This window comes from Malaya genurostris, chromosome 3, assembly GCF_030247185.1.
Source record: "Malaya genurostris strain Urasoe2022 chromosome 3, Malgen_1.1, whole genome shotgun sequence".
In the NCBI taxonomy this organism is placed as follows: Eukaryota; Metazoa; Arthropoda; class Insecta; order Diptera; family Culicidae; genus Malaya; species Malaya genurostris.
The window spans coordinates 206,436,632-206,458,065 of record NC_080572.1 but is presented as its reverse complement, the minus strand read 5'-3'; the positions used below and the strand labels follow the sequence as shown (position 1 = coordinate 206,458,065).

At 36.5% G+C, this 21,434-nt stretch overlaps 1 protein-coding gene across 2 annotated transcripts in view; it reads right to left on the bottom strand.

The window, feature by feature from the left end:
• LOC131434581 (protein I'm not dead yet-like) overlaps window positions 1-21,434 on the bottom strand; it is a 53,243-nt gene that overhangs the window by 4,087 nt on the left and 27,722 nt on the right. Inside the window, exons 1-7 of one of the 2 annotated variants that reach the window (XM_058601425.1) lie at window positions 6,831-6,849; window positions 6,582-6,699; window positions 5,993-6,506; window positions 5,845-5,930; window positions 5,534-5,782; window positions 5,261-5,467; window positions 5,027-5,124 (exon numbers count right to left, since the gene is read on the bottom strand). In XM_058601425.1, the coding sequence (XP_058457408.1) occupies window positions 5,027-5,124; window positions 5,261-5,467; window positions 5,534-5,782; window positions 5,845-5,930; window positions 5,993-6,506; window positions 6,582-6,622 (1,195 nt within the window). In that variant the 5' untranslated portion in view covers window positions 6,623-6,699; window positions 6,831-6,849. Of the gene's footprint in view, window positions 1-5,026; window positions 5,125-5,260; window positions 5,468-5,533; window positions 5,783-5,844; window positions 5,931-5,992; window positions 6,507-6,581; window positions 6,700-6,830; window positions 6,850-21,434 lie in introns of those variants that run through there. The other variant, XM_058601424.1, reaches the window with a different exon arrangement.

The window sequence follows — 21,434 nt, the reverse complement described above, 5'->3', positions numbered from 1 at the left end:
AAACTGAAATAAGTTATTCGGACATCGACTATCAAAATTTGCAAACCCGATTAATTTATGTAAAATGAACATTTTAACACTAGTCACGCTGTATTTCTTAAACCGAAAGTCCGATTTGATTTAAAATCAAAAAGTTTTTATGGGATCTTAAGATTTTTCATTTGCATCTTAGATGAAGAAACTCGTCTCAGCTGTCTACGAGAAAAATGAGGAACAAAACTTCACTTTCATTGCTTATATCATTCTTTAGTTCCGGAATCAGAAATCGAATCCAAATGAAATTCAGAATCCTTGTATGGGAGCATAAGACTTTTCATATGAAGCTATTTGAAAACGGTTAAGCCATATTAGAGAGAATTGAGTGAAATTTTTAGTTACACACACACATATGCTGATCTCGACGAACTGATTCGAATGGTATATGGGTGTTTTGTTCTTCCAGCAATTATTGCTGTAAGTAGTTTAAATCAATATAATTATGGATTTGTTTTGAATACGAAAATACTGCCATCTTTCTAAAGCATACGTCATACTCGAACGATTATGTTGCCAAAAATGGAACGTGCTGAAATCAAACCAAGGCAAAATGTCATAAAAAAGAATGCTGTATACAGTATATTTGGTGCTTCAAAACAATTGCATACAACAGTATAAAATATCGTGTTTCACTTTACTCCCAAGCAAAAAAATTCCTACCGCTGGAATAGAGGGAAAAGTCGCTTTCATAAAAATATCGATATCTCCGTTGAAAATGGACAGATTTAAACAATCTATGGCTATTTGGAAAGCTATTACCGTGTTAACATATTTTGTTTCCGAAGAAAATTGTGACAGATATTGTTAAAAAAAAAACTGAAAATTAAGCAACAAACTCGGTGCAGCCATCTCTGAGATCTGAGATTCTCTTTTTTCTCTACACACATACAGACACACACAGACATTTGCTCAGTTCGTCGATCTGAATTGATTGATATATAACGCTCGGCCCTTGGAGCCAAGGTAAAGCATAGGAAATTGATGAGTCTAGTGTGTTTTAAACGGTTAAGTTCGTATTGATTCCGAGTGTAATCAACTATAATTAAGAAGCTAGGGCCCGCGCGCAAGAGGGGGGGTGGGGGGGTGGTAGAATTGAGGGTTTGAAAACCCTACCCCCCTCCCCCATGAAAGATTTTTCCACAGTAAGTTCCATGAGTTTATATAAAAGTGCAAATAACTTTTCTTTCAAATTTTTGCACCTTCCCCACCTTTCGAATCCCCATCCTTCCCATGATTCCTGCGCGCGGGGCCTGAAGAAGCTTGTTAAATATGTAATCAGTAGTTCCTTGCAGAATACCAGTAATTGCAGTACACGTCGTTCTTGATCGACGCGAATGATATTGAATGACTTTCACGTTTAAATTGAATGCACACTGAGCTACAAGTTTTGTTAGCTTGTACACCCAATACATCCTTTATGTTGAGGTTCAATTGTTTCCTTATCAAAAATTTCTATTTCGTTTGCTGTACACAGAAAAGAAAATGAAATTTACACTGCAAAATAAACTATGAAATGAAAAATACTATGAAATAGACATCGGTAGAATCGAAAATTTGATTGAAAACCATCATCGATATGAAACTAAATTGGAATGATTTTTTTTTAAGTGCATCAGGCTGCATATTTAAATTGATGCTTAGTTTTGCTATGAAGTATATTAAAGTACTAATAACAATGGAGTAACTTTGTTTTCAATTTCTTGCTCCAAATATGTGCATGAAAATAGATACTAGTTTACAAAATATTTTTATCTGTCTATGTCTAATTTACAGCGCCGCAATTCCTAAGACTTCTCATACGGTTGCGTCCCTTTATTTACTAAAGGTTTTACTTACAAATGAACCAAAACAACTGTTATATTTTTTTAATATCCGCTCAACGACAGCTGAAGCTTTTCTCGACAATGGTCGTTTTCATAAGATTGTAAATTAACCCTTAATTGTTTGGTGTTCGTTAATGTTGTCGCTACCGAAAGCAACTTTCGAAAATTATTTCAAATCTAAAAACTCTCTTTGTAGCCTTATAATTCAATGAATCAATAACCCTTCTCATCCAGATGTCATCTTGTTCTTCCCGTTGTTTTAATATAAATTCTTGAGTTCTCTTCTACTTTGCATTGTACGATCACTTTAGCAAAGCACTTATACAACCTCGTCCAACTAGCACAAAGTACTGCATAAGTTACCTTGACAATTTATGGTTAAGCTAATGATTAAATTTATAACAGTGTAAAAACAAAATCGTGATGTTACACTCCTTTTGTGAAATTCAACCTTTTGTTTCAACAGACTTCGCAACTGATTCATAAGGTGCAGAACCATTAAATGATTGGCGCAACCAGGGGCGGCAAGTTCTATGAAATATTGTGAGGAGTCACAAAAAAATATTACCACAGATCATAAAATTTTGAAATATATAAAATATATTTTTATAAAAAGAAACACCCCCCCCCCCCCCCTTACCCTTCACAATTGCCACCCCAAGGCGCAACGATCCCACTGACACTAAGAATCCTTTCATGTCGGGGCTCAAACATACGATAATTGACTTGTAAGACTTGTGCCCTATACATATTGTGATTTATTGGTCGATCTGCTGCACACTAAACCCGTTGCAGTATTCAGCTGAACTCGAACTTGTTCAAGATGTAAGACATTCAACTTTCCGATACTTCTATGAACCTTAACTCGGATAACTATTCAATATTATCTGGCTGAAATGCCAGTATTAGTAATAATGTTATTCGTGTAGTTCAACGGTCGGGCGTCTCATTGTCTGTAAATGTATTAGTAGTATTTATAGAGAGTTTTTTTCATTCACCATGAAAGAATTTCGGTTCTTATAAAAAGCTAAAATCGATTCTCAAGAACTTTTCGATAGTTTATTTCTCTCATTTGCCCGCCTTATTGAAATATTTTCGATGTGAATAAGTCGTATTGTAGTTTTGATGCACAGATAGATTTATCAATGCGAAAGCTGGCACAATTGACACAATCAATTAATTAATGAAAACGATTGTCGATATTCGAATGTGAAAAGAAAGCGTTTCAGTTTTATTGTATTCACTGCCCGTCCCCAGGATTTTGTTTCGGGAGACGTGGTTTACTTGTCTGATTCCACCGAAATAAATGCAAAAACGTCGGAATGGAGCTCACACCGATTTCTTAAATATTGCTTGGTCTATTTAACGAACTTATATTCAAATAAAAGGTGTTATTATCCCGTATGACGATTAGTTTGCTCGAGATCTAGCTTCAATTTCCAGTCGCCATTAGAAGTAATGGCGTTCCTCAATTGCTCCATTATTGAACATTAATACTTGCGGTGTGTTTTGAACTAGTCCTCCAAAAGTATACCATGACAATCCCAGAAAACCGACATCTTTATGTTTTCGACTAATTGAGCTTTCTTTGAAGTACTCAAGCCTTTCGGTTTGACTTCAGTCCATTGTCGGGTAATCATTCAGTTCTCTGGCGTGTGATAATGGATCCAGCCAAACATGTGTTCGAAGCGCGCTTGCGTTCGTCTTTTTAGGGCTAAATATGTATGTGCGGGATCTCAGATCCAGCGACCTTTTTAACTGCAGAATATTACTCAACTATGACATGCTCGTGCACTTTCTATTTCCGGCCATCCAGTACAATTTTATGTATTATTATTATTGTAGTTTTTTGTTTTGAACCGGTTTCAACGTTCATTTGTGTATCAGGTGTACAACTTTGCTTCCGCCGTTTCTTTTTAATTAAAAGCTTCATTGCTAAAAAGTGCTTACAGATGTATTATTCAAAGTATTGTCCGGTGTTAGCGACAACTTTCTCCCATCTTTCCGGCAATTTTCGGATCTTGGCTCGAAAAATGGAGTTCTCTTTTGACACTATCCATGAAGCAATCCATTTTTCCAACTCTTCGAAGGATTGAAAATGTTGATCTGCCAGGCCGTGTGCCATCGAACGGAATAGGTGGAAGTCAGAGGGGGAGACATCTGGGGAATACGGCGGGTGGGGCAAGACTTCCCATTTCAGCGTTTCCAGGTACTTTTTGACCACTTTTGCGACGTGAGGCCGAGCATTGTCGTATTGGAGGATGACTTTGTCATGTTGCTCTTGATATTGCGGCCGCTTTTCATTTAGTGCGCGACTAAGGCGCATCAGTTGCGTTCGGTATCGATCTCCTGTGATGGTTTCACCCGGTTTTGATAGCTCGTAGTAAATCACATCGACGAAGTAGCATTTCCGGGCTTCCCCCATGACTTTCTGCGTATAGGATTATCGTATCGAACCCACTTTTCATCACCGGTTACGATTTTTTCTTTGAAGCAGTTGCTCACATACAAATAGACGGCACTCGATGTCCCTCGGTTTCAACTCGTACGGCACCCAGTTTCCTTCTTTCTGAATCATGCCCAGGGCCTTGAGACGTTTTGAAATGGCTTGCTGACTCACTCCCAACGATTCGGCAAGCTCTTCTTGGGTTTGGCACGAATCTTAATCAAGCAATGCTTCTAGTTGTTCATCTTGAAGGTTTTTTCTCTTCCACCAACATGTTCGTCTTCGACATCGAAATCACCATTTTTAAAACGTTGAAACCATTCCCGACACGATCTTTTAGTCAGAGCAGCATCACCGTAAGTTTTTGAGAGCATTCGATGCGCTTCAGCTGCATTTTTTTTCGAATTGTAACAGAAAAGTAAAACTTCCCGCAAATTGCGCGAATTGGCCACATAAACAGACATTTTCGAGCGTGAACGAAAACAAGTACAACTGTCACTGAAACGGCGATGACAATTCATTAGGTACTGTACACACTCACTTTAAAGGCATTATCATCTATGTATTTTAACCAGCTTCAGCCGGTACAGCCACCTATCGGAAACGGCGGAAGCAAAGTTGTACACCTGATAGCAGTAAAACTTTCCAAAAGTCAGGAACACAAAATAATCGACTATTTATCTCATACTAAAGCTAACCAGTAGATTTCTTTCATACATACCAGAATTTCTTCGGAAAAACTTCAAGCAGCGCCAGTTGGCCGGAACTACGAACAGCAGCATGACAACAAAAATAGCCGGTGTGGCGTCTCGGATTTTTCTATAAAGATGAACGAAAAAAATTCATCTTACTAAAGGTAACACTTATGAGCGATAACGACTATTTTATGGCTTGATAATGATTCTCCGCCTATTAATCATAGTTTGCGGATCGTGTAATTGGAGATTCTACTTACACAGCAGGTAGTAATTCAGCCCATCCAGTAATGAACCCAGGCTCTCGGAAAAAGAACAGAAGTACAGCAAGTACAAACAGGAATGCAACGCTCTTTTCGTGAGATGACATTGGACCAAGCTCATTATAGCGAGTTTCAATCACACGACGAGCTACAGCCTCACCTTCTTTGCCAATTTCGGCTGCTTTGGCTTCAGGGCTGTTTGGTCTGCAAATAAAAACAAACAAAGTAAGATAATGCTTTTTAAGCTTAACCAGAGTGTAATGAAAATACCTGAACATTCCCATGTAAACCCACTGCAAGTATGCCCAGGTGAGGTAGGTGTAAATCAGCATACCGGGAACGTTGTAGAACATAAACCTTGGGAAATCAATTCCGGGAGCATTCGGAAAGCGACTTTCATAGATACCCTTAAATGTCAAATTGGTTCCTGATCCGACAATGGTACCGCAACCACCAAGAGATGATGCATAAGCTGCTCCAACGAAATAGCAAATCGTTGTCTTAGAGGGCTTCAGAGGTCTAAAACGAAGCGAAGGTAAATATCATCACCGGTGAACGAAACAATAGCTCGAAACACTTACTCATCTGATTCCTTTTTATCCTTATCAAGCATTCCCTCTTCCTCACTGGACTTCTTTGGTCGAACATACATCTCACACAATCCTTGCTGAAAATAATAAAAAATACGTTATCATTTTATCCTTTCATCATACATTTGTATGCTTATACCGCTTCCAGTTCTTCCAGTACAGCCTGCATAATTGGACACATCATGGCAACCGCAGCTGTGTTTGAGATCCACATCGAGATGAACATCGTAACTGTGATCAGTCCGAAATTCAGTTTTCTCTGACTGCATCCAATGATCGAAATAACTTTCAGCGCCACCCGTTTGTGCAAATTGCAGAATTCCACTGCCAGGGCGATGATTATACCGCCAATGAACATCAGCATGGTTTCCTTCATGTACATCATGGTAGTTCGATCGGTACTCAGTACACCGAGAACCGGAAACAGGACAATCGGTAACATCGACGTAATTGGCAGTGGCAAAGCTTCCGTCACCCAGTACATCGCCATAATCAATACTACGTACATACATCGGTAGGCGGGAGACGTATCGACGAAGAAAACTCCCGCCGATATGATTGGAGCTAGGACAACCAGCACCGCCCGCCAGTACACGGTCAGGAACTTGGATATCCGTCTGCATACACCAACTCTGGGAGCGGCTATCGCTTCTCTGCAAATTAATGGGAGGGAAAACGATATATATCAAAAACGTAAACGTTTCGTTCGAACTTTGAACTATGCTTACAAAGCGATCGCCTCATCGACACCATTTGTCTTGGTCGCCATTGTGTCAAACAGGATTCTCAACGGCAGTAGAGCTAGGACTATCTATCGTTTTGGTTGAAGCACATTGAAATGAGTTTCTGTAAAAAGAAAACAAGATGAAAAAACACGTGTGAAACGAGGGCGAGTGAGAGCAAATATATTTAAATTCGAATTCCATGAACTACTGTTTGCACATATGGCCTCTACTAAAATTAACTGATCTACATACACTCTACGTGTAACGCACTGTGAACGAACTACGTAATTAAGTCACTGTAATACGATAGGATTATTGTAATGGTGATAGTGTAAAAGAAGTCTTTAAATAAGACTCCCCAGTATGGTTGAAATAAAATCACTGTTCATGCATTCTCTACCAATTCCATAGCTATCTCTAAGCATTCTAACACTGCTTAATCAATCACCAAACTAAGCTCGCCGAATATCAGTCACTCTCTTGTGATACAATTGTGACTGATAGAGAGCAATTAAATGGCCACTTAGGGAACTAAAGTTCAACAGTGATACATACATGAGTCAGTTTGTTGACCGCACAAATTGCGAACAATCCATTAGGAATGGTTGCTACCAACGTATCGGGGCGTGGTGAAGATGGTAGTAAAGAATACCAAGAAAACGTGTTCATCGAAACTGATAAGAACTGATACCGATAACATGTCAGAAACAAGGTTATATCCTGATAATTCCAACAATAACACAACTCATGCACACGCTGTTAAATGTTGGGCGTGAACTTCGACAGAGACTGGTCATACACAAGTATTAGTAGATGGTAACTTCAACTTCTGGATGGCTGTAGGTCAAGTTCAAAAGTTTAAAATTGATTGACAACAAACGCGCGCGTTTTTTTTTTATTTAGGATCATATGCATGTTTCCATCACAGTTTCAGTAATCAAAATCATCTCGTCAGGGCTGTGAAAGCCAAATCTTTTAAACCTATAATTTAAAAAAATCCACTTGACCAATTCATTGTGAGTTTATTTTTTCAGATTATGTTTTGACTCATGATAACCTTTTTGAAAGCGTATACTGTACAAAATGTTAACAGCACTTTTTTCACAAACAAACTAAAATTTCAAACGTATCTTATCTCGATGAGCATGAAACCACCATCGTAAGAACACTTTAAAATATATAGGTTCACGGTACCCTAATTCATCTCCGCTCCACCATATACTCATATACGAGAGCCGTTATTTAGTGTGAGATCTGCTATCTCTGTTCGATGCATTGACTCAAATGGAAAAAAATTGAAATAGGTTTATTCATTTTGAAATTTCATGGCGCTTGAACAGCAGTATTTCACATTTATCAAATTTTCTCTGTGTTATTGCTTCTTAAAACCGAAGCAAATAGATCGTATTTTATCACGATTCGTTTATTGGAAGTCGAATAACTCGCAAAATAAAGTGATGACTCTACTAGTGAAATGACATATTCATTTTTAAAAAATAAAATGGTAATAACGAATGCCGTGTGTTGATAAAACACTGCTTTTTAAAAGGAGAAACCGTGCCAGCCCAGAATTGGTTTGAGAAATGTTACCCGGATCCACTGAAAATAAAGATTTGTGGTATTCCGATTTGGAACGTGGCGAAATAAATCATTCATCCGGAAAAAAATAAGCAAGTTTTGAAAATCGTGATAAATGAACGCAAAATCAAAGTTTGTAAGATTAGATGTGCTGAGATGAATATGCTTACGCGAAAATCTGGGCATGACAATGGTCTTTTCCAAATTGGTGCCTCGTTCGCTCACAATCGAATAAAAGAAACAAGGCATCGAGGATCCAAAGAGCTGATCGGCCCTGTTTAATCGGAATGAAAAAGAATTTCGTGCGTTGGTATGAAGCAGTGGACGAAACATGGATCCATCTTTTTTTGCAGTCATATCAGCATTCAGACGGGGAAAGCCAGCCCAAAACACAACATGTAGCTAGAACAATCATGATGTCAGTTTTTAGATACTCGAGGTATAATTAACATCGACTATCTGGAAAAGGAAAGCACCATCAAAAAATTTTGAAGCCATGGGCAATTTATTCTATAAGTATAACATCGAAAAGTACAAGAACGAATTGCATTTTGCTAAAAAAAAATTATGTTTATCTGGATTTTTTTATCGATGCGTTAACAACCTTATCTACGGCAATATCGAACCGCACAGAGTGTAAGTCGTTTCAATACTGAATCTGAAAATGCAAATTGAATTGAATTTTTATTCACCAATTACCTAAAATATATGGATTTATCTACTCGAATCGAAGCGTAGAAATATTTCCAAGTAAAATATATTGAAAATCAGTTAAGTAATGGTTGAGATGTAGATAATAAAAAACCTGATCACTGAAAACAAAGGCGTAGACCTACGTCAAAAGATGTGAGTGATTTTATTTATGCGAAGATATAGAACGGAAAGGTGAGACGTTACAAGGTTCATTTGAGCAAACAGAAATCTTTGAGTAACTTAACTTTCACATTCTACCAGAGGAGACGAACTTATAGCTTATAACAAGACAACTTCTGGTAACTGCCGGTTAGTAAATGGTTAAAAAGGTACTTTCCGGCATACCAGAGACTCGAGTGTCTTGCATTGATGAGATGCTAAAGCTAAACTCCTCTAGCTGAAGGTTTCTAAAAGATTTCTGGTTGCTCAAACGGCTCTTGTCACGTCTCACCTTTCTATTGAATATCTTTACATCCGTGCTCTACCTTGAGTACAAGCATTCTATAATTTTGATTTCATTTATTCCTAGTTACAATGAAAATATGCTTGACTTTATAAATAATAACAATATTATCATTGTTTTTCGCTCGAAATTTCAGGGGGGTAATTACCCACCTTGAAAATTTTCGGGTGGGTAGTACTACCCACCGTACCCACCTCTTTCACCGGCCCTGACAGTGATACAAAACACGAAAACTGGTCAGTTGTCGGTCGAACGTATCCATTCCGGCTATATCAGTCCCCGGCTTCCGGTTCCGGAAGCACTAGGAATAATAGTCACAAAATCTAAAATGTTACGAATTCACTTTTCTCAGCGATGGCTGGACCGATTTTTACATACTTAGATTCAAATAAAAGGTCCTACGTAACTTTTGAATTTCACCCGGCTCTGACTTTCGGTTTCGGAATTACAAGTTGATGAGTGTCTAAAATTTCGAACCGTGTTATAAAGCGCACCGGTACGTATTTGCGGTGGTACAGAAAAAGAAAACACAACATCGCCTCTACGAACAAAACACACTGTGTATGGTGTTCGATTCCGTACACCTTATAAAGAAAACGAAAACTAACATCGAAGCTTGTTTTTAAAAACACAAGCGAGTCCATCATCACCGAGCACACATGAGTCCAAGTTTTCAACCGTTTTGATGAAAGCAGAATCACGACATAGGTACGAATGCCTTTTACCGGTGTGATTTTTGTAGAATACGGTGCTGAGGTAAAGACAGGATAATGAAAGATAAAAATGTCTAACCTTTATATAGTTGACGACACAAAAGAGTACGAAATTTTCGAAACAAATTGTAAAACTATTCGAACTTGTAGGCCTTGTAGGCTATTTAATGGTTCTAAAAACTTATTGAAATTTCGACAGTCTCCCAATTCCAGTTCCAGATACAGCTATTCAAACTATCCAATATGAAACTCGCTTCGACTTCTCGTGAAATGTTAATGAAAAAGGCACCATTACACCACTGGGTGGATTAAAACAAAGTAGTGGAGATATCGAAATTGGTTTTGAAAATATATTCCGCTTCACACGACATCGTACGAAATTGAGCTTTGATACTTCCAAATTATATCAAATTGATCAGAAGACTTGCCTCAAGTGCGTGAACCTCGAATGTTATGAAAATTGCTAAATATTTAGCAATATATAAACATGCAAACATCTACTCAAGAAAAACAGGGTTTTGCCTTTCTCATATAGAAAGGCTATTAATTATTATTAATAAAGACTGTTCCAAAAAGTATGGACCCAACCAAAAACTGCTGCCATTTCGCAATGGTTCAGAATCTGTCAATTTCTATGGCTGCGTCCTGTTGTTTAAACTCTTCTCTCACCACTTGTGCAGTTGTTTATTCGTTTTCATTAGTTTGTTTCGAAATGCGTGGACTTTCAGCAGAACAACGTCGAAAAATTGTGTACAAATGGTGCACAGAACGCGGACTGTCACCGAGAAAGATAGCAAAAATGGAAGGAGTAAGTGAAAAGGCCGTGCGAAATACAATCAGGAAGTTCGGTGAGGATAGCACCTTTAAGGATAAACCGAAAACGGGTCGAAAAAAAGGTCCTGCTAACCCTCAGTTGGATAAACGTATACTGAAGGCGTTCGAGGAAAAGAAGGAGGCTTCTGTTCGGGATGTGGTAAAAAAAGTGGGCACTTCAAAGTCAAATGTTCTTCGTGCTAAAGAACGTTTGAATCTTCGAACCTATACAAAGCAGAAACAACCAAAACGTAGTCCGAAACAAGAAGCATCGATCAGGCCGATGGTTCGAAAGCTGTACAATACGATTCTTGCTGGAAATTTGAACTTCATAATCATGGACGACGAAACCTACGTGAAACTCGATTACAAATCCTTGCCGGGACCACAATATTATACGGTGCGAGAAGGGCAAGTGTTAAACCAGTCCGAGACATCGATTGAAGTCGAAAAATTTGGTAAGAAAGCTATGGTCTGGCAAGCAATTTGTAGCTACGGTAAGATTTCGAAACCCTTCATCACCACTGCTTCAATGAACAGCGAAATATACATCGAGGAATGTTTACAAAAACGACTTCTACCCATGATTCGAAGCCACAAGGATCCTGTTGTCTTCTGGCTAGATTTTGCTTCTTGCCACTATTCGAAATCAACGGCAGAATGGTATAATACCAAAAATGTCACTTTCGTCCCAAAAGACATGAATCCACCAAATTGCCTACAACTTCAACCAATTGAGGAATTTTGGGCATTATCGAAGTCACATCTTAGGAAACATGTCTCGGCAGTCGAAACCATTCAACAGTTCGGAAAAGATTGGAAAAAAGTGTCAAAACTTGTCGCCAAGAAGTCTGTACGGAATTTAATGAGGAACGTTCGCAAGAAGGTGCGCCAGCTAGTCTACAATGGCTAATTAGCAATTGTTGAGAATAATATTCTGTTGTTGTAGTCTAATATTATCAGTATATCGAATAAAATTTGAATATCTAACACATGTGAATTGTTTACAGCGAAATCAAAGTGCGACCATACTTTCTGGGACAGTCTTTATTGGTTTATTTATTTCCGGCTTTAACCAAGTTACGGCCTATCACTTTGAAAACCAACTTTTGAACTATGATCAAACTATCGGAAAAGCCATGAAGTTCCTTTCGCCGGATGCGAGAAGGATTTTAAGTTATAATGATAAGTGTAAGCATTCATCGCAGTAGTTGTAGCATTCATACTTGGAGTTTAAACAATTAAGGAAATAAAATAGACTTTGTCGAACTTATATATTATTATATTCATTTTAGTCATGTTTAAGAAAAAAAATCAAATTCGTAAAGACCATATATATTATATACATTCGCTAATCGAATCCTGGGATTCTTCAAGGTTTCGGTGTAAATTAAGTGTACTTTTAAACTAAAGTGGTTTGATCGGTTAACGATTATAGTTAGCAAAAAGGTACGATGAAGTAGTCAACCCAAAATCTAAATAATTGATGTTTAAACTAACTTTAGAGTCAGTATTGAAGACTATTTGAATGTTTCGCTAAATATAATAAATGTTTTACCTAATTTCATAGAAAATCTAGTTACCAAGATATTTAAGCTGTCCGGTTTAACCTCGTGTCCGGACTAGTCCCGGTCTCCCCTATTAGTTAGTTCTTGTTGAGTTATTTTTGATTCAGTTTTGCTCGCATACAGAAAACACTACACGTTAGATTATTATGACTACACTATATATTTTTTTAAAACCACGCATTGATAAAAAGTCACTTGTTTGTCCATCAATTCTTTCAAAATATGTAGTTACTCAGTATCTCATAAAACAAATCAATCCAATCACGGTAGGGTGACCCAATAACGCACACATTTTCATCGGCATAATACCGGTAATAGCCACTACCGTCCTAACCTTAGCTAGAATACCAATAAAATAATACGATTAGATCCGAAGGGTACAAACAACAAGTGAGGTTGCCTGTTTGCTGTAGTTTAATAACAAACTTCCTAAATGGATACATTGTTCAGGCCCAGCCCACCCGGCCTGTACCTCTAAAACAAGGACTAAAACCAGTTGAGGCAGAAATCTACGTAAACTATCAATTATCTCCCGATTCAGAAGCACATCATTGATTGATTAGCATACTTAACGATACTCGATTACTGTCAGAACTAGATCTAGGCAGTGCAGTGCACAACCGATTCATGACTCCATGCCCGTAGTAATTCGACTACTGTAGGTTATTATTACGATTAAAATTTATTAAATCTAGCAAAAACACCAAACAGTCCACACACTTGTTGAACCGGACCTAACCACTCCAACCAACCATCAGCGATAAGACCGGCGGTTCGAACAGAATTGTCCTACCCGCCCCGTAGTTTGATAACACGCAGTTCACTGCGTTGTAGAGCAGAGTATCACTGTCGTATTTACTTTGTTTTTTTTTGCGACTTCCTTTCAAAGGTTAACTTAAGTGATGACGTTACGTTCTATTACACCGATGTCGTGTGATGCAATGCGGCATCACAATCATATGGCGCAATTAATGTCCCGTGCGTAGTCTAGGTCTAGATGGAATGTTGCAGAGATCTGTTCACATCAGATTACTGTTCTACTTTCATTCAGCCATCAACAGCTTTTAGGTGTGGAAGAGGTCTTATGAATCAAACGAATGTTTTAGATTTCATCTTATCACTTCAAGTCGTCGGGAGGCACGTTCCAACTGTTGTTGTGATGTAGCAAAACTGTTTACGCTGATTTCCGCAAACACCGGAATATATTGTTGAACTAGACATCTTTCGATCAAAACAATAATAGAGGCTGCATTTATTTTGCTAATTAGTTGACGCCAATGATATAAATATTTTCAATTCGTGTTTTCAACATTCCGTGTAACTGTGGATAAAAATCAATGTTTCTAGGTTTAATAATATTTAGCTTCATTTAATGAGACAATACTTTTTACATGAACTTTGCATTATGTTGAACCAAGAAATGTTGCTAAACGAATAAATGATCCTTGGCAAAACGCTATTATTAGAACACCGATGGGGACAGTGCCAATTATGATTACTTTGAATGCAAAAACGCGGGGTACGTGGTAGACGGTATTATAGATGTAAATCTATGCAGGTATTATAGATGTAAATCTATGCATCGAAAAGGAAACGAGATTTCGAGATGATGTGCATTTGTTGCGTATTCAAGTACAGTAGTCTATACCTTCTTACGTAGCATTGGATTAAGATACAGACAGTACTCGTGATTCCGTAGTAACCTATGACAATCGGCCAATACGGCATCTTTAACCAGATACAAGGTTAACAGTTCTGCACTGTCAACTAGCTAATAAATAATTCTGCTCCAAAAACCGTAAACAATAATGCGAACACAAACAATCATTATTTACTAAATAACAAAATAACAACCGTGTAATGAACTTATTATACGAGTTATACAGTAGAGGTGGTCGGGTTTCGGGTTCAACGAGTTTGGGTCGGGTGAGAAAAAAAAGTTTTATTATTTTTAACGGATAACAGGTTTAAGAATTATTGATAAGAAGATTTGTGTTGAGTTACCCGAAAACCGACTCGAATACTAACCCGACGGGATCGATTCAGATTTGTGTTCAAATCCTATTTTGAATCGGGTATGTGTTGGGTTTAAGGGAACAAAATTCTTTCCGAGGTCAGATTCGGGTCGGATACGGGTGACGATTTTAATTTCTCGTGTGATCTGGTATCGTCTGGTATTAAAATTCTTGAACTCGGGACCAGACCATCCCTATTATACAGGTATTTTCTACGCAAATTTCGCATCGGAAGCTGCATACCATTAATCTTCCAGATTATTGATATTTTAAAACAAAAGGCTCTTGACTAGCAAGCCAGATGTTGTATGTCCGAGTTTCCAATTGAAAGGGATTTTTAGTGTCCGTGGGATCGTAGCACTGGCGACGCAACAGTCCTGTAAATTTACTAGTCGACTGCGAAGTGGAAACAGAAGATCAAGTTCCACATCGGAATGTAGTAGTACCCAGACTTTACTTCGCGTGTTTACTCTTTCAAATTACGATGAATTCAGCGAGTATCGAACGAAGATTGCAGCAATATTCGATTGATTGCAAAAAAATATTCGAACTGAAAAGAGTCATCAGTTTCATTTTCATCCAAATTCGGATTTTGGCGCGATTTCTCTCATCGAACTAAGTTAAGATAACAAGAAATCATGTCATGGCTCGCATAGAATTATGTCACTTCCAGACAGAGCTTAAAATTGTCACGCATTCTCAATGAAAGAATCCAATCCAACAGCCTCATTTTCAATATTTTACTGTCTCATTCGTAAATGACCGGCACCAGAATAAACGAATAGCGACGAAGCATTTTTGTTTCTCATTGAAAAAATGAGAGAGAATAATTGCCAACGTCACTCTTTCCTCTAAGACAAGACGAAACCAAACTAACGTCTTCAGGAAGCATCAGCAGAATTTTCAATTCTCATTCTTTCATCGATGTATTGAAAATCTGTGACGCTTGGCTATAAATAAAGACTAGAATATGACAAATGGAAGTTATTACATCCCAGAACCTCTTTGGAAACCAAAACTACTACAAATTCAAGCACCAACAGGTAGAAGTTATTGTGAAACATTTTTCTGTCATTTTCGATTCTCACAGCTTCGGTTGAATATCGACACTGCATACCATGGGATTTTCACTAAAAACTGCAAATGACTGAAAGGGCAAATGAAAGAAAAAACACAATTTTGACACTACTCTCCCGCTTATGTCATTTACTGGACATGGATTTTGTTCTCATAGTTCGCAAGCGAAGCTGAGAGTGACAGTAATTTCTAGTCTGTTTTGAGTCAATTAAAATGACTTTTATTAGCTCTGCTTCCAGATCGAAGAGCTGAATATCTTGGTAATATAAATGTCTTTGCAAAAAATGCTCTAAATTTTCCTGGCTTGACAAAGCACAAACGTAATTGTTTCCTTTCAACATTGTACGATTTTCCTACAATTCATAATCATACAGAAATGAAATGGAGTTGAACAAAAACCAATAAGCAACATGTCTTCAATAATTGTTGTTTCTGCTACCGTGAACTGGTCAACACAATTATTATTATTCACCCTTCAAGAGCTCTCTTTGGATGTGTTGATCCCGTCGACAAAATACTATTGATGCAAAACAATCTGTTGGTGTAGTAAACATGTTGTGGAAATTGTGGCGCAAGTATTCATGATTGATCTGTTTTAATTGAAGAATCGCAACTGAACGCAAGAAAGATAATAGATTTTAAAACATCCGGTGAGTTAGGTACGCGTAAAGTAGCTAGATGTTCTTTAGTTTTATTCTTATCATAAAATTGGTTAAATTTTAATAACTAAACTAATCAAATATTGTTTATCATCCATTTTCGCCAATGTGTACAGTTTCAAAATTCAAATATTTTCACTCCGCGGAACTATGTTATGCTTGTAACTGGTTCTTAGTTCTGGTTTCAAGGTACGAATTATAGACAAAGACGAAGGAACAGAATCTTTCAAAGTGAGTATAAAATTTCCGAGCCTAAATAAAACATTTCAAAGTCATTATCGTTTCTTATCGAGATTATTATTAAATAGTTTAAATGTAGGGTAACAGCTTTCTAATTCATCTGAGCTCCTGTTTCTATCTCATTCCTTCATCTCATTAGTATGAACATGAAAACTTTTAAAATTACCCACTAAGCAATAAAAATCTTCGAAAATAATAGATAAAAATTAGCACTTAAGATTCACTTGATTGCGACTTGTTTTCAACTCGTATCGCAAGGTTGCCAAGTTTTCTTATAATAAAATTTGAATTTGGTCAAGTATTTTTTTTTGCATCCGTGACATTAGTTTAATTTCATTATTGATATTCATATATCAATAAAACTGTTCCGGTTTCGAGCATTACTAAAAAGTGCGTGTCAAATACTAATTAAATAAGCATTATAGCAAATCTAGTAGCACTGGTTTCATTCCGATATATATCAATATAACGCTGTTAAGTGTGTGTGTGTGTATGTGAGTGTGTGTGTTTAATTTGATATTTTCACATTTTTTGAAGCGCCAATCCAGATTAATCTTACAGTAAAATTTCTAATGTAAAATTAAAGGAAACGAAAACGACCCAACAATTTTTAAAAGTCGAATTGATTCCAAACTGGTTCTAAACATAATAAGATAAGATAAGATGATTGTTATGTATCATTTGGATGTATGTAATCTGTTGATACAAAAGCTGACAAGGTTTTATGCCTGTTGGAGAATGACAGAATCTCAGCTCCAGTGGGCTTTTCCCTTACTTCTAAATAAATAAATAAATATCGTGTGTTTTCTCACATTTAGCTTTAGGCCCCTTTTAATAAAAGCTCTGACATTTGAAATCTGAGGGTGTAATAGTGCAATATTTTGTTTTGATTGAAGTGTTTTTAGCTATTTTTTAAATATTAGTTTAATTTCCAAGCAATATGAATTCTCATTGTGAAATAAGGCGAATTAAGCAGAAATTTGAAATAATTCCAGTGATTTTAGAGGCTAAATCAGAGTTTTGATGTAACGTCTTTACAAATGAGACGAAATAGGAAGCAATTTATTTAAAAAAAACCTTTTGGATGTGACACATAGGCTAGCATGTGACACATTTGGATGTGACACATATAGTAGCAAAAGGGATTCCAAACAGCAACATATTATGTAGTTATTCTCTTACGGTGAAATTATTTCGAAGCGTTAAAGAATTTTCTTCAATTCCTCAACACAGTATCGCGATATTCAAGTTTGCTTTGTTTTTTCGATTTTCTCTTCTCGTCCGCACAGAAAAATTTTTTGACTAATATTTTCAACGAAATTTTTATACTTATATACCTCATATACCTACTAAAATAATGAAGACGGAAATCTGTATAATAGGAGAGACCGGGGCTAAATCGGATACTTTTTGGAAATTGAAAAAAAACATCCGTTACAATTTGGTTTTTACACAAGTTATCTATACTGTTGTGTAACTTCAAATATCAGTTACAATTCCCAATTTGTGATTTGGAAAACTATGCATTAGTTATCGTGCAAAGTTGCGATGAAGTGATCAGGAATCGCGTGAGCTTGAACGAATACAGTAATGCGCCAAATATAGATACCTCTTAATGATCGTGAAAAAAATGAAACCAAGTTCGAATAAAATCTCTGTTGCTTTCCAGCTTACATGAGACATAATTCTGCTCGCCGAAAATATAGCTGTCTCGAATCCTCACGCCCAAACATTTTATGCAGATTAACTGACACTGACTTTTAGGTTTGTTTATTAAGCAATATTTAATTGATTTGCTACGTATGATGAACGTTTTACTAAAATTTAAAGTAAATTTAGTTTTGATAAGCGTTGTAAAAATAATATAAAACTTAGATATCAATCATAAGGTATGACTCTAGAATCCGTTAAGAGCTTCAAGTTGAAAATTATCCGTGTCCGGTCTAGCCTCGGTCCCCTCTACATAATTTTCCATTTAATGTAATACAGTTCGAAAAAATCTTGAGTTTTACATATTATTAAAGGAGTGTCACAGATCACTTAAATTTACGTTCAAGACCATGTAAAATTGTGCGATTTGAAATTCTATGAACTGAAATTTAAAAAGCTGAACTGTTTCGAATGAAACGTCGAATCATACGACGAGTTAGGTTTTTATGGATAACATCGTATGTTGAGATTTTATTCTCTGATTTTCAGAAAATTCTAAATTTAAAAAATTGAATACGTACACGCTGCTAAAAAAACCAACGGTAGAGTTAAATGTACCTAACATTAAGTAATCACGATTGTATTTTAACGTTGGGTGAAAAGTAAGGTAGAGTGTTCGGTTACCGGCACCCTTTTCTTTTTAGCTCATAACATCTAACTTAGTGCACATTATGCTGTCATCTATACATCAATAGAAAGCTGAAGTCCCTGGCTAACAACTGATTAAGAAACTAAGTTAATTCATTTGATTGAAAAAAAATTGTTATCAGTTTAGTAAAGCGATAAATTTTGGCCATTTCAAACGAGGTGTTCGGTTACCGGCACCCCAAGAAATTTCGCTAAAAATGGAAAAATATAAGTAAAGACTATTACTTGCAGCTAATGTAAGTAAGACTATTACTTGCAGCTATTCAAAGAAAAAACTGAATTTATTCTTTTTGGAAGCGTTTTTGATAAAAGTCTTCATTTTCTGATTGTGACTTCGCCTTGGCTCTCTTGGTCGAATATTTGGATGGTGGTGCCTTTGGTATTAATTTGACCGGTCTTAAACGTTTTTTCTTAGCCGGAGCATCTGCTGTATGAGCAGCTAGATGTTTGTCTCGACAACAGCCTGCATATCACTGACAATTTTTCACGATTTGTCGAAAAAATGGGGTGGCGGTAACCGAAATTGTTAGACATTTTGAAAATGACAAAAAAATCTTTGGTTGCGAAAATTTTGATAGCATCCGGTATTAAATCACGAAATAGATCTATTTCACCTCATAAATATTCAATCCACTCACCCATTCCGATTGATGCTCTTCAATTCATGATACTCTAAAAAAGTCAGAAAAAACTTTTGTGTTGATATTCACGTAATTAAAAGATATTTTGAACGCTGCAAAAAGTACAACTGTGACTGTTTGCTTCGCAATTCGGCACAAAAAGAACGTGCTGCTATTACACACACATGACATTTGTCGGATTGAGGCTATCTGCTTTCTGTCAAAAGTTACGGTGGGGTACCGGCAACCGAACACCTTCCCCTACCTTAATAAATGAGTATTTTTTACTCAACGGCTGAGTTTATACAAAGAAGCTACAGTTGGGTGAAAATTTGTTGTGTTGTGATTCAATCAATAGTCTCGAAAGGTCAAGGAAACAGCTCCTGTAGCTCAAACCAGGGGTGGCATTATGTATCTCGATTCGATTCAATTTTTTTCGAATCGACCATGTTTCGTATAATGGTTCACGATTCGAACTCGATCATCGAGCTTCGTTCGACTTCACTAGAAGAGGTATTAGATTATCGAAAAGTTTTGGTATTATGAAACCAAAACAATCGAGCTCGTAAATGATTAAACTCGATAGGAAATGGTCGAAAACTTTATTGCTATCGACTTTGAATTTTCGAATGCATTTCTTTTTATTTAAAGGTAATTATCGATAGCATCATGGGTTTTCATAAACATATTAGCGTTGAAAATCTTTATTCTAATGCACCGTTATATATGTTGATTTGATATATTTTGTATGTTTGGCATATTGTTTAAAAATCATATCAATTAAAAGATTAAAAAAAATAACAAGAGTAAGTCGAAAATAAACTATGTCCAGTAATTGTGGTTTGTAATAATACTTCTGGAACCGGTAGACGAAAAACGTTACTCAAACGGATAGTGGGAAAAAGCGAAGGAAAATGGGTTTTTTTAATTTAATTTAGACTTTTTTCAGTCTTATCTGAATTACTTATAATGTGTTGTGATTTTCTGCGCTATGTTCGATTTATATTAATCAATTAACCAATAATCTTAAAATGAAATATGAATTTCGGAGAATTGATCCGATATTTTCAAATATATTAGGCATACAAAACGTAAATAATGTTTTTTATTTGTTAGGTTTCATAGCTAGTAACAGCTTCAAAGTATATGGAATATGTCAAAAGTATCACCACCCTGCAATCTCATGACAAGCACGTAAATTTGACTCTTCAATAAAAGATATAAATACTACAATGGATGATTTGCTCCTGGCATACCACAACGAAAGCTGCAGAACCTAAAAGCCTTTGATTAAAACTACATATATGGACGACGAAAATTGTATTTGACTTGTAACAAAGCAACAATAATTTCCAAAGTTTATCTTTAGATTGTCATATTGTTCCAAAAAGAAACTTCGCATTTCAAACATTTTTCTTCTTTTCAGTACTTGAACTAAATAAATGTAATAAAAAATATCCAGTTTCATTTTTTCGTGATTGCAATAGCTGGGATTGTTTGTTTTATTTGACAGTTCGAACAGCGCTAGTCGAAATCTACTACCACCTTGCTAGGGTCTCGATCAAGCGATCGAAAGCGATACGTAATGCCACAGTTCAGTCGAATCGACTTCGAAAATAATCGTTTCGAGAAACTCGATTCGAGATGCATAATGTCAGCCCAGCAGTACCAGCAGTGCAAAGATAAGCCAATAACAATAATAATCAAATTGATCTCCTGTTCGGTTGAGTAGTTTGAACCTAATCAGTACTATCCACGCAGTTACTCAAAAATAAGTAATTTTACCTAGAATTACCTTCCTGCATGAACGTTGGCAAGTGGGTGAAAAAAACTTAATTTTGAGTTTTTTTTCTCAGCGTGTAAATCTTAGCTCCACTTCAATGAACGTGACTTATATTAGGTTTTGCACGATGACGACACAAATGAACTGCCGATGAATCAAGTTCATCTTTGACAGTTGCCGTGTACTTGTTTTGTTTTGCGACTGCGAGTTAAAAATTGAAAAAATGACGAAAAAGTGCCTGCTAAAAACGTATTCCACAGTGAAAATAACTAAAAA